Source organism: Adelges cooleyi, unplaced genomic scaffold, assembly GCF_023614345.1.
Source record: "Adelges cooleyi isolate 19-005CV unplaced genomic scaffold, UGA_ACOO_1.1 ACOO_flye_CR_arks_rails_tigmint_CR_PRNA_23, whole genome shotgun sequence".
Taxonomy (NCBI): Eukaryota; Metazoa; Arthropoda; class Insecta; order Hemiptera; family Adelgidae; genus Adelges; species Adelges cooleyi.
Genome location: NW_026095893.1, coordinates 15,509,769 through 15,523,988, shown reverse-complemented (window position 1 = coordinate 15,523,988; position 14,220 = coordinate 15,509,769). Strand labels below are relative to the sequence as shown.

The 14,220-nt window shown below is 29.5% G+C and overlaps 1 protein-coding gene across 5 annotated transcripts in view; it reads right to left on the bottom strand.

The window, feature by feature from the left end:
* The window catches only part of LOC126836093 (multiple PDZ domain protein-like), a 78,694-nt gene that overhangs the window by 15,812 nt on the left and 48,662 nt on the right, over positions 1 to 14,220 (bottom strand). For all 5 annotated transcript variants that reach the window (XM_050569121.1, XM_050569120.1, XM_050569122.1 and 2 more), the window contains one exon: positions 1,854 to 2,107. In XM_050569121.1, the coding sequence (XP_050425078.1) occupies positions 1,854 to 2,107 (254 nt within the window). The remainder of the gene's footprint in view (positions 1 to 1,853; positions 2,108 to 14,220) is intronic.

Here is a 14,220-nt window from a genome sequence, read left to right as displayed (position 1 = left end):
GTCATTTTACAGAAAATTAATTTTAAAAAAATTTTTTATTAGTGTTTTTTTCTATCGGAAACAATTAAATACATCTGTCTACAAGTTGTCAAACGTTAGTGCACACGTCGCGTCTTCTAAAGAATTCTTGCCAATCACCGCAAATAGAAAAAAAAGCATGAAAAAAATCAATCATAGTTTTGATAAAAAAAAACAGCTTTAAAGAAAGAAGTAAGACTGACAACCATTCGCATATGCAGTCAATCACAAATTACGACAGTTTGCTGTCATAAATGCAAATAATAAAATAAAAACAACCATGTTAGTTGCTTGACGGGTTTCTTCTCACACAGCGAAAATGTTTAATAATAATCGTAACAATATTTCTTTATACTGTACAAATATTTAAAGAACATAAATTGGTAATAAATTAAAAAATAATAACTAGGATGTTTTAATAATATGACATTACCTTAATATTAACAATTTAAATATTTAGGAATTGTTATTGAAACATTTGTTCTATCATTTAATATTTGATTCCCTGTCAAAGTATTATAATGTTAAGAACAATTTTAACTTTTATTATAAAACATTATATTTTTAAAATATATTTTCGCTGTGTGAATTGACTACAGTGGTGTTAATAGCTTATTATTCCTATTTATGCGCAATTTTATGTTAGGGTTCGCCTGTATAATTTGTAAGTTAGTTATCAAAATATGACACATTGTGTTACAAGTTATTTGCTTCCAAGGATACTATCTTTATTTAAAATTATATTCATAATTTGACTGCCAATTGATTGGATCAATCCAAAACATCTAACAAACAGTGCTAACGTTGTTGGAATTGGAATGCTTTAACAAAATATTTGTTCTAATATTTTAGTTTGAGTTTGTATTTTATGTTTTTTAAGCATATATTTCGGGATTGATACTCGCATGGTCTGGTATTATTTTTTATACTACATAGGTTTCTTTATAGGATAGATAGCTGCTTAACTGAAAAACCGGTATGAATCGCTTATCAGAAAAGTTTATGAAATACTAATTTCCATAAAGAAAACGTTACAAGTGAAAAAACTTCCACTAACTTAATGTCAAATTTGGTTTTTGTTAAAGTTTACAATTTCATAAAGTCTGGTATCCTTTTTATTGTATTCCATTTCATTAGTCAACAAATTAAAATTAAAATTACAAATACAAATTTTTAGATTTATTATCCAATATTTTTTTCCCCACGTGCACCGTTTAATATAAATGCTTGACCTTTTTTCGTTAGTAGTACAATATCGATGGCACGATTTTGTTTTTATATGGATTTATATTTAGCTACAGTAGTAGTATATTTATATTTATATTTATACTAGTATATTTATATTTAGCTACTAGTAGTGTATATTACACGCAGTTTGGTGATACCTTTAGAATTTTTTTTTCTTTTAAATAATCGTCGAGAAATAAGCAGCAGGCTCAACAAATAGTATGCAGAATCAAAAATATATTCGCAGAATTCTGCTATGGCCTTTGATGCAAAAATTTTCCTTTGGATACTCAGGTTTCCATTATCGATTCGTCGAGCGACGAATATCAAATTGGCATTGGTGTCGCCAACGCATTTATTATAATAATAATATATCGGATGTCAGTTTGCCTTTGGATATTGTATAGCATATTTTGCCGGAGTCTTGTTGCGCCGGGTTACACAACGGATAAGAAAAACACAAATAACCGTTCATTCGTTCATACGCCGCTTAACACTTGAAGCATGTTTTTTTAATTTTTGAGAAAACAAAAAATTATATATTTTCACTGGACCGCAAAAAAACGGTTTATGTTTAAAAAAAAAAACAACAGTAAAAATGTACATACCTCTAAAATTTCGTCACCGACCCGCAAACATCCAGACTTGGCCGCAGGTCCGTTGGGATTCAGTCCACAAACCATGACGGCCATTTTAGTGCGGTCTTTGTGCCCGGCCAAGCTCATTCCCAGCCCCGAACCCGGCGATCGTTCCAACATGACCACCAACACTTCACTAGAGCTACCTCCACTTTCGTCGTCGCCACTGTCGTTGGTCTTGCCTCCGCTACCACACAGGTTCCCGTACTTCTTCCTAGCTTTATCTGCAAAGCATAAACGAAAATTAGTTGTTAATGTCAAATTCGCTTAATCTATACGCGCTATATCAGCTGTCACTGCTGGCTATGTACACTGTACCAGCTATCACGTACTAGCGACATAAACCAGTTCATTTTAACATTTTTCTGAAACCACGAGTCAAGTCTAGACTGGTTTTAACCCTTGGGTTAGAAAAAATAACAATCGAAACAACAGTATTTATTACTCAGTGGCATGATGATATATAGACTAAGTAAGCGTCCAATGAATGTAGACTTGGGAATAATTAGAACAATTTTTAATTAAATACATTTAGGAATAACAAAATTGTAACATTTATTTACCTATTAATTTTATTATATATTAATTTTTCAATCATGGCCCAGTTAACTATATATCTATGTTTACTTTTTGGTTAATATTTAATGTACAAATACATCGTTATGCAAATTTAAATACTTAAAAGTTTATTCGGGTTCGATAAATTTTTTTGTAAATTTACAGTAATATTACAATAATTTATTTAACAAATCGTTTGTAATTATAGTTATAGCTAATTTATAGTTATTCATAAGCCATCAATAAAACTAAAATTTGTAAATAATAAATTTATTTCTAAATAAAAGTTAAATTATTAATGAATAAAAATACTGTTATATCACCAAAGTCGTTTGGTGACCATCAAATTAACTTTAAACTTACAACTTATTAAAAATTCTCCGACGGTACTACATATACCAACTCCGCACATAATTGACAGGCATCAATATAAAGTGAAAACGACTAACAAAAATGTACACTAACCTTGAAATAAATAAAATAATATTTTTCATTTTTAATTAAATAATATTGCCCATTAAATGATACAAATAACATAAAAATATATAACTCGACGAAGCTAATAATTTAAATAATTAAATTAAAGTTATAATGTAAACCTTAGAAGAAATGTTTTTTTATTTTCTAGAATTCATAGTTGGCCTTGGTTGACTATCGTAGAGGCATAACTAATTATTGTTTTTATTCTGTGTATCTTCTATCTACTCCAGACTTACATAAAATACAGTGCTTATGCCTTATGCTTACCAGCCGCTAATAAAACGTTGGCACACAAAAAGTAATTCGGGCTCCACAACAACTCTGGTTAAAGAGAGTTTATTAGTAAAACTTACACTACACATTTAAATTTTAGTTTGAATGCAGCACTGTAGTATAATGATAATAACACATCACGAGTTGTTTTTAAAAATCGTTAGTTTAATCAATGTTTTATAGCTGTTAGTGTCAAAATCATTAAAGGTAATTTGTTTTAAGTCTGAAAAAAATATATTTTTAATGTGGCTTAACTATAGGTATAAATTAATCATATACAATGCTTAACATAACGGATAAAGAAAGTACCAAGACACATTACTGAACGGATTTTTAAAACAAAAAAAAAATGAAAATAATCACTATCCATTGTGCTATATTATGCTTTAAGGCGTTGTAATATATTATAAGTATTCGTCCCTATTTAGTAGTAATACATGCGATTATTTATATTTATTTCAAACTGCTTGTTAGTATAATGATTGTCTTTAATTTTCAAGGCGGTCTAAATAATAAATTCAGTGTAAAGGTATCGGTAATCAATATATGAGTTGTCTTTTAGGTATCCCTCCTTTTATGGTATTGAATTAACTACTGCTCTCCCTTTTTAGTACTGTAAGGTAAAAACGCAAAATATTCTGCTTTTAAGTCAAGTTTTAGTGTGTCAAAAAAAAAATTAAAACACACGGCTACTTTTTGGAGTTTTGACAGACACGTTGTTTGAATAAATTGGTCAAAAATAGTTGTGTATACAGACATAAAATAAGATCAATCATTAAAAAACCAATATCTTTGATGTTTACACTTTTGCAATGAAGCTAAAACGGCGAATTAATAATAAAAAAAATAAAGTATAAAACACTATAAATTAAATAATAATAGGAGCGATGTAGAAAAGACAAAATATTTAACTCAGAACTGGATTTAAAAAATGTATATTTTGTATTTAAATTAAATATTTCTAAACAATTTTTGGCAGTCAATCTGGTTATTTAAATAAGTTGGGTAACCGTCGTTTAACTTAAAAACATATTTTATAGACACTATCAATGTCATCACGATTGCAGGTTTTAAAACACATTATTAGTTTTATAACCTATTTTAAATAAAGTAATATGTATGATACATGCTTAGTGTAAACTCATAAAAATATGTACATGTTATTTTTGAATTGACAATCACCTAACAATAATTAATTAATGCGGTGTATATTATAGCCAAGCCTAATTCCATTTGACCTCAAAGAAATATTTGAACATCATTATATTCAGATATTTTTTTATGACTGTTCATGTTATGTAATTATAAATGTATTATTATGTTTATTTTCTTCACCGGGTGAACTGTGTAATCGAATAACACCAAAACCGGCACCAGTCTAATAATAGACCTTATAATAGTTTTTAAATAAGTACACATCAATTAATATACACCAAAGAATACGTCTTGCAGATTTACAGTGAAAATCATTTATATGTAAGCCACTAAAATCATCATATATGTATAATATAATTTTGTATAATAATCGTATAAAGAAATATGGGTTCCGCTCTGCAACAAAGCTAAATAAGTAGTTTATGCAACCTGATAAAAATATTATTACATACAGGTTAGAGGAGATCACTCACTTAGAAAAACTAACTTTATTTATATTGACTTTTCCGATTGTGATACCAATAATTATAAGATTTCGCACACAACAAACATTTATAAGTCTCAATAGAAATAAAAACGATAATGATTAATAAATGTACATATAATATAATAAGAGCAGAAATGGGCATTATTCCATTATGTTATTGATAATTTTGTCATTATGAGATAGACAATATTATGTTATCATAATAAAAGAACGTAAAAAAAAATTAAACAATTATTATACTATACCTTTTTTAATTATCCATATCACTTTTTATTTTAATGCAGATGCATTATGAGGTAGACAATATTATGTTATCATAATAAAAGAACGTAAAAAAAATTAAATAATTATTATACTATACCTTTTTTAATTATCCAGATCACTTTTTATTTTAATGCAGATTTCATTCAAATAATGTCATTTTAAAATTAACAAATACAAATAATTCCAATCAAATATAATATAAACTTATATTATCTCGTTCAAGGGAGTATTTTAGTAATGGAAAGTGTTACATATATCCATTGTGTAGTCGGTATATCAAACTGCGGACAACCATACAGAACTTGAACTGAATAACAATAAGAAAACAAATGTAACATGATGGTTTGTTGCGTTATCGCAAGTAAATAGGATTTTGACAAGAAAAGAAACCATAAAATCTTCTGTTATCTTAGGATTATGGAAATGTTATATTATTCTGTTCTGTCATAACTAACGACAAGCACGTATAAAGTGAGGTTCAGACTTCGCAGATATAATACAAATAACCGTTTATAAATAGTGCGTATGTTTCTTTAAAAAAGTGCGTAGATTAATATTTAAGTACACGAGGTTTTTTGGGTTTTTTTTTTGCATACTTAAAAAACAATTTGTCCAACATTTTATAGTATTACTACTATCTATACCTACCATGAGCTAACTATGATACTTATACGGATGATCCGTGCAGTAACTGTACATACTTTGGTCGATTAATGATGCACAATGCTTATGGCTTGTATCCACTATAAACTTTGGAATACCGTCGTTGAAAAAACTGTCTAATATTAAATAGGTTTTGGAGTAATTCGCAATAAAACAATTTATTATAGCAGCAAATAAGTGTATTAGCGCAGTGCCGTAATTACAAATGTTTTTACGGAGTAAATAATATGAAAATCTCTTTTCTTGGCAAAGCTGACGGGGGTTTTATGCCTTCACTCATTTTTATAGCTCCATAAAGATAGACGACATGCAAAGAGAATAAAGCTGTTTTTTTTTTACTTTATCTTATTTTTCTTACAACACTAATTTATTAGGACAGCAAAGTAAGAGCTTGAACAAAAAAGGTTTTTCCGGGTTTTCTTCACCGCTCATCAGATTTAACTTTTATTCGGGTTTTTAAAATAATAAAGCCAATAAACCGAGTTTGGTAAGCCTCTGTCTAATTTAAAAGTGATAAATAATTCACAAAAGAATGCTTCCACGCGAATTTATTAGTTAATTAGCATTGTATTATTAATTTGGGCGTTAAGAGGTCACCTAAATTGTTTAACATTTAATTAAATATTACTGAATAAATTCTCTAAAAACAATACTTAAACATCTGAATTAGAAGAGTATTACAAATTTTAAACTCATTAGTTTGACGGAATGTTGAGCGAGTCTAATTATAACATTGATAATCGAGAAAATGTTAGTATTATTTAATTTAATTTAATTTATTGAACTTAAACAATACTAATAATATGAGATATCCCATATATATACCACATGCCAAATTACATCAACCGCGGACGCATTTGATTTTAGAGAGTGAGATAAGTCGAAACTCAACACTATAGTACTATAATGGGTTTGTATAAATTAAAGTAAAGACGACCCGGAGGTGTCCCCTCTGGCAACGGAACTGATATATTTAAGTGTTTATACCAAAATAACGACAACAAACATAACAATATAATTCCATCGAGTACTCGGTATGTCAAATTATTATTAAAACGACATAGTAATTGGAATTGAAATTATAATACACTTATAATAATGGTCGCATTATTTAATACTTATTATTTTTGTGCTAATTATTATTTTCTTATATCTACCGTTCGGATCTTAGTTTAATGTGAATTTCTGCAAACGCCTAACATACTTATTTTAACGGGGAATAGAAATCCGGAGAGTGCTGCAAATACTTAGGAAAAACTGAGCAAAATGTACGCATCAAGGGTAAATGTTAAATGAGCTCCTTGGGGATTGAATGATTTTATCAAACTGCTAAGAAATTTCATAGAAAATGTTTATGTACCACGAAAGGCTTTTAGGTTTGACACTAAAACAAATTTTCCACACGCTTCTAAAAAAACCTTTATATTTATTTTACTGTGCGTTTTAAGCTCATGACTCAATTATGGCAGATGTTTCACTTTTTGCTTACACTGATTGAGAAAGGCTAAGCATTCAGGCGTTAAAATTTAAAATGCATTTAACGTTGATGAAAAAACAAATTTGGTCTAAAATCAAAGGAGAAATAGTGTAAAAAAATGTTACAAAACTAGATTTTGTCTAAACAACTCAAATCGTTATTTTGAGAGGTTAATAAATTATTTAATATGTGTTAATAACATTTTATTTAAAATAATATGTATTAATATGACATTATATTAATCTCAATCCTCGTCGGATTTACAAAGGTAAAAATAGAATATACATTAAATACATACTCACAGTAAATATTTAACGACAGAAAACTTGTTTTATTAAAAATACAATTTTTAAGTATTTTTTATTGTTGGTTTTTTACTAATTTTTGACGAGACATTCACAAAATCCACAATTTATTTTTTGTATATATTATATGTTCTATGGTTGTTTCCACGAACTATACTTAAAAATTAAGTATACTTTAATACTGTTAAGCTACTCTTAGATTTTATGTAAAGTTGGTGCAAACAACCTTAAGATATAAATATATCTTATTTAAACACTCTCTAAAAGCTAATTTCTTTTAGGCGGTGTTGCTATAAAAGATAGCTTAAAAAATGATGATAGGGCGCCACAACGTGCCGACTACATATAGATATTATCTTTTTGACCCTAAGATTGGTTGGCGCCTGTATTTTTTTGTTGGACAGTTCCTACTACCTAAATTACATACGAATAGTCCTCCAGCGTGTAGACTCTACAATTCGGTCTCAAAAAGTGGGTATTGATAAAAGATAGAAAATCTTGTTACAACCTAAATGTAATAGTGCAACTGAAACGCCTCGTGCGAGAAAGGTCGTTAGTTCATCTAAACATAGATTTTAGAGAAATTAAAAAAAAACTGATTTCCTCCAATGGGTTTCAGATTCCTTTTAGCGTGAAGTAGGCACCTTGAATGGGAATAAAACATACACTCTTATAATACTGAGAAAAAATGGAATTAAACCTATTACTATACTTTGTAAAACTTGATAATGTATTTAAACTTAAAATATATTATTCATATTTTAATGTTAACACTTATACTCGTAGTACGCTTTTCCGGATTCATCAACTCAGAAAACAAAGGGCATAAGTTCAGGACTTCGGTATCTTTTTGCACAAGACGTGGAAAACTACCTCCCAAAACCTAGAAACCGCACAAAATTAAAACGCTCATAAACGTATTTATTCCTTTTCTTGAACGTTTCGATACAACTATAAAATATATTACAACTTGGTACAGCGTTGATAAATAATATGTACAACGAGACTATCTCTATTAATCATTTGGATAATCGCCCTACTATATAGTGTATAGTAGTAGTATAAACAGTAATCACTACTGTTTATACTTTAATACTTTTGCTCATCCCTGACCGTTAAGGATCACGTACACAAACACAGACACATCAATACACATGGCGTATAAAAAGCTATACATGTCCAAACCGATGGGAGATAACGCGTCAAAGACAGGGGCGGACTTCTGGACGCCGAGAGGGGGCGGTGGCAGAACGCCAGGTTATGTGTCCCCCCTTCCCCTGCCGACGAAACACGTGGGATTTCACCTTTCGCGGAGCAACGGGGAAGCCCTCGGTAAGGGGAGGTGCGTGCAGTGGGCGGCCGGCGTAAGGATGCGACGACGCATGAATGACCCGCATCCCGCGAACGTATCGATTATACAAAATACCGCGCGCCGCTACTGTGGTGGTGTGCTTGCGTATACACGCCACCTCCACCGCCGTCCCTTCCTACCTATTTGCTGCTACTGCTGCTGCGGCGGTATCAAACGGCACCGAAACACACGGCTCCTACTCCACTCTGTATATGTAAATAATAATTTGTCTACTTCCCTAATTCCATCAGGGCGCGCGTCCACAGATGATCGTCCGTTAAGTGCGTTTACTAAAAGACGTCGGCCGTGGCCTTGGGTTATTTTTCGACCACGTTTATTATACAGCACATAACCCAACCACCTTTTCGGGCGAGCACAATAAAATATTGTTATACCGCTCTGGCTTTACAGTGCGATTCCTATCGTCCTTCCCGAATTCTCAGTATAATTCAGTATTTATATATATATATAGATAGATAGATAAACAATACTGGAACAACAACGATAATAAATATCCCTTAAAAAGGTCGCATCCGAGATATTATGAGAAACGGATAACATTTCTTATATGTACCTACTACATAGTTGTTAGTTCTAGAGTGACAAAAGGTATAATATTATAAAAAATATTTGAACCAAAAACAGCAAATGTGTTTAAAACATAAGTTTTCTAATATTTCACAAACAAAAACGTACTTTTTAAATATTTTTTAAATAGTTATATTTATTTTTAATTCTTTCCTGAGTACAATTTTTAAAATCCTCCAACGTTTCAGAAAATATATTACATTCTTGTATATTTTTCGGGTATGGTACTAAATTTTAATCCAAAACTACCCGAAAATCTATAAAAACTAGGCTGCATAAACTTTTTTTTTACATACAAATATATAGATGTAACGCCTCTTAGACATAAATCATACATATTAATTGATCATATGGTGACGCTTATACCTGAAATATTGTCACTTGGCTTTAAAAAGGCGTTTAGATTGTGTCGAGCATGTCAAAGATTTCGTAACATTTTACTTGATTTTAGTCACCATATTAAATTCTTTTATAAGATACAACTTCAAGCTCTAATTTATTTTATGAAAGCCCAGTATACAAATATTCATGTCATTGAAGTGTACGACCGTACCTTGTTTTTTTTTAGCTATAGCTCGTCTAATATTCAAAGGTATAGTTATATCGAATTCTTTTCAAATAAAACAGAATGAATTTTTATTTTATCTGGTTTCGGTCCTCGAAAGTCCTTATTTGTGACTACTCTAATATTCAAAGGACCTTATCCAAACTCCACTTAACCGTTCTTGTTCCATAGATGTTTAAAAAAGATCTTATAATAATTGTAAGGACCAATCTCATTCTGACATAATCTAAGTTGATTCCGAAGTCCCCAAATTAAAAATTGAATCGGAGTAAACATAATTTTAATTTGACCCTGTTTTGAAGTAGATCGAAAGTTTGTATTTGATTCATTTGAATATGAATACAAACAGATGGTCAAAGAATGTAACTAATCGAGTAAATAATCTACGTGTTTTTGTGCTAATAGGTGGATTATCATCATTGGATAACTGATGATAATACGCGACAAAAAAATAGACCAAAATTGACATAAAAAAAAAGTATTAGAATATTTTGTTTTTTATTTTGAGGTGGCTACTTAATCAGTCCTTGGCTTTAAAATATATTGTATATTGCCCGAGACATATTGTTTCTGAGTAGGCCATTGTCGAAGACCGAACGTCACGGAAAAAATATAAAATGTTATTTATTCGAATGGGACGTGTCAAATAATTTGCCTATACATTTCGTTTACAAGGCAATATTTTCGCGGGCCGCAAGCTTGCCTAGGTAGCTGTAGCATAGCAAGCATAACTAAAAAAAAATGATTAATAACGTACAGTTCGAGTTGGATACCACTTGTCCCGGACGATTAATATCCTCGGTAGACGCACGTTTGTTCATCAATAACATTGTAACCGACACAAAACACACACAATTTATCACAACATTAATATTTTTTTCCACCTTGTTCTTGGTCAACGGTAATTTTTCATTTCGTTTGTCTACCGGACGAATACCTTTAGAACCGTTTCGTTCGTATAGTGTAACAAATCTGCAGTATACCGTTTAAGACAAAAATCAAACTGGAGGCACGAAAATAGCCGTTACATTAAAGGGTTGAACTGTGTAGCGCGTCATAGATCGTTTTAAAAAGATACGCCTATACACTGTCCATCATGATGTAATACATCTCGTGCAAGTCGAACAATATGCCATAAGCTCGCGTAACATAATGTTCGACGAATTTACGGAAGTAGTTTTTTTATAGTTAATAGCAATAAATAGAAGTACCTACATGGTAAAAAAAAAAAAACTTTATAGATATTTAAAGAAAACAGAATAACTGTGCCCCGTTGTGTATGCCTAAACTATTTCATAACCTATAATATATAACATTTCAGTATAATACGTTTATTTACGAAAGAGCTAATCTGCAATAAAATTGGCTAATTATAAACGATAAAAAAAATAATTCAAATCATTCTACTTGAACAAAAAGCCAGCACAGTCTAACGGAAAGGTCACAGCATTAAAAAAAATATTACCACTAATAGTGATTAAATCATTTTCAAACAAAAATCTCGATACCAATCTATAAATCGTAAAATATATTCATAAGAAAGTTTTACTATTTTAATTTGTAACAAAATCATTGCATAATTATTTTAAGATGTAATTATACTTATTTTCATAAATACTGTATGAAAATTTAAGAAATTTAGCACGTATATAGGCATTAAAATGACACACAGACTATATTATAGTAGTGCATTTAATTTCATTAAAATATTATTTTTGTTTGATTTATTTTTTATAAAAAAACCCCTCTTCACGACTCACCACTCCATCAGTTCACCAAAATACCCATTCTCATAACACGCACCCTCTATTGAACGACACGCACTGTACTGTATACAAAATTAGCTTGTGCTGATCGGTATAGTTTTTTTATATGACCTGATACGGCCTCTTACGCAATAATTTGTGAATAAAAAACTGAAAACAACAAAAGTTGTGTAATTCTCGTGTTGAACCCCCATATCGTGACAATAAAAAAAAATTAAAACCTAAACAAGCTGGAACATACTCCATTAATACACTTTATATATTAGTATAATTAGATACTTGGTTACCGATAGTTATATAAAAAATACTTTGCATAAAATAATAATAGTAACCGCCGCCATTCTCACATAAAGAGTGTATAAAAAACAAATTCAGATAACCTCGTTGCCATTGATCTGGAGAGTAAAGACCTTCACGGTAGATCCTTATCAGCGATTATTCGGTTAAACAGTTTTCAACATAGATTACACTATATATTATAAGTAACGTTACTGAGTATTATCGGAACCTATAAACCTATATACACCAATCAATGAAATAAAATACTGGTTTGTTAAATAATAATTATAGTCTATATAAAGTTTAATATGTACAGTCTATATGGACATGAACATTAAACGCTAGCAAATAATAAGAGCTATTTAAAAAATTGGCGTTTAGACGGTTCATACTTGTTTTATAGACTTAATCACTCGATAAGGGTGTTAAACTTCAATACCCTTTAATAAGCATTTTCAATGGGTACTTTTTAACAGTTAAAAGTGAAGTAAAATTGAAAATGCTGATTAATGAAAATACTCAAAAACCGTGTTTTTTAATTTATATACACAGTAAATAATATTATAATTGATTTGATGATATCGAATACGACTTTTCGATCAAATGTCTATTGTACGCTCATTTGAATCATTTCGAAAAGGCTATAAATGCATAAAACATAATTTTATCAGGACATACAAAATATTGCTGTAGGACGCATAAAATAGGAGAAATGGCCTTTTCTAATGCACTTGATTAGTTTGAACAGATGAAATTTCGTAGAGTTATGGCTGTCTTGCAGAGAATGTGAACCAATTTATATAAAACACGTTAATTGAGAAAAAAAAATGAATTTCATACAAATTTGGAGATATGGCCTTTTTAAAATGCCCGATTCGTTTATTTATTTCAATCAGTTATCCGTTTATTTACGCTTAATTATGGTAACTTTAGTGTATCGATAATTTATTACTATAATGTAAACAAAATTTAGGTTTAAGCTATATATTATGGAATGAAAATATATATTCATGTATCTTAACTAATTGATTGGCTCTTGCTAAATTAAGCCTATCTAATGTGCGATAGTTTTTAAAATGTCACTTCAAGTATCAATTGCACGCGATTTGTGTACATACATAATAATAATAATAATTGTCGTTGCGTTAACAACAATAGCGACGGCTCTGCATAGTTGTTTGACGACTGTATGAAACACGGTGATAATGATAGTCAAAAAACGTTATACGTCAGGGTGTGTCGGAACAGCTGTTATTATATCGGTAATTGGTAATTAGCAAAGCTAAACATAAAGTAAATTATTTATGTTTGATTTTTATTTCATAACATAGTAGTTATATTCGTTTAAAATTAGAATACCGGTCCGGTAAACACAGAGACTGAAGTGCAAATATAAATATATTATTTTCAAACATGACTAATTACATTTATATAATGGGTCATACAAATTACACAGACCTGTATAAAAAACAAAAAAACTTAATTTTAATTTTAAAATGACGATGCAAGTTTAAAAATAAAAATTAGTAATACACAACTATTTTTTTAATATAATAATTTTTAATCTAGAAAAAAACTTAACCAACACCTTTGGTTATATTTAGTATGAATAAAATAATAAAATATTCTGAAAAAAATTAAACCACAAAAATGAATGCACTAACTTGTATAATAATACTCGAGTGTATTATTTGTTTATGGGTTTTTTTTTAATATTTTATTATATTATTCTTATACTTATCATTCTTTTCGTGTTTTAATAACTAAATTAAATTATTTTAAATGTTAAGAAAACTCACTACTTAAAATAATATAACAAGTTAATATAACTCGACAGTTGTACAATTTTTCTATAGATTTTATTAGCATTTTATACTTCCCATCCAACAAAAATATATTTTAAGAAATCGTTTTTTTATAACTGACACACTATTTTTAAACCATTTATGTTATTAATTTTATGCCAAAATATGATTTTAAAATATTATTACAATATTAAACAACATTGGAAAAATTACTAAAAGTAAATATTATAATTCTAAAAAATTTAATTACATACTTGCTAAGCTGGTTAAAACTTCACTCGAGACAAAATATTTGTGTATAATATGTCATCAGTACGTTTC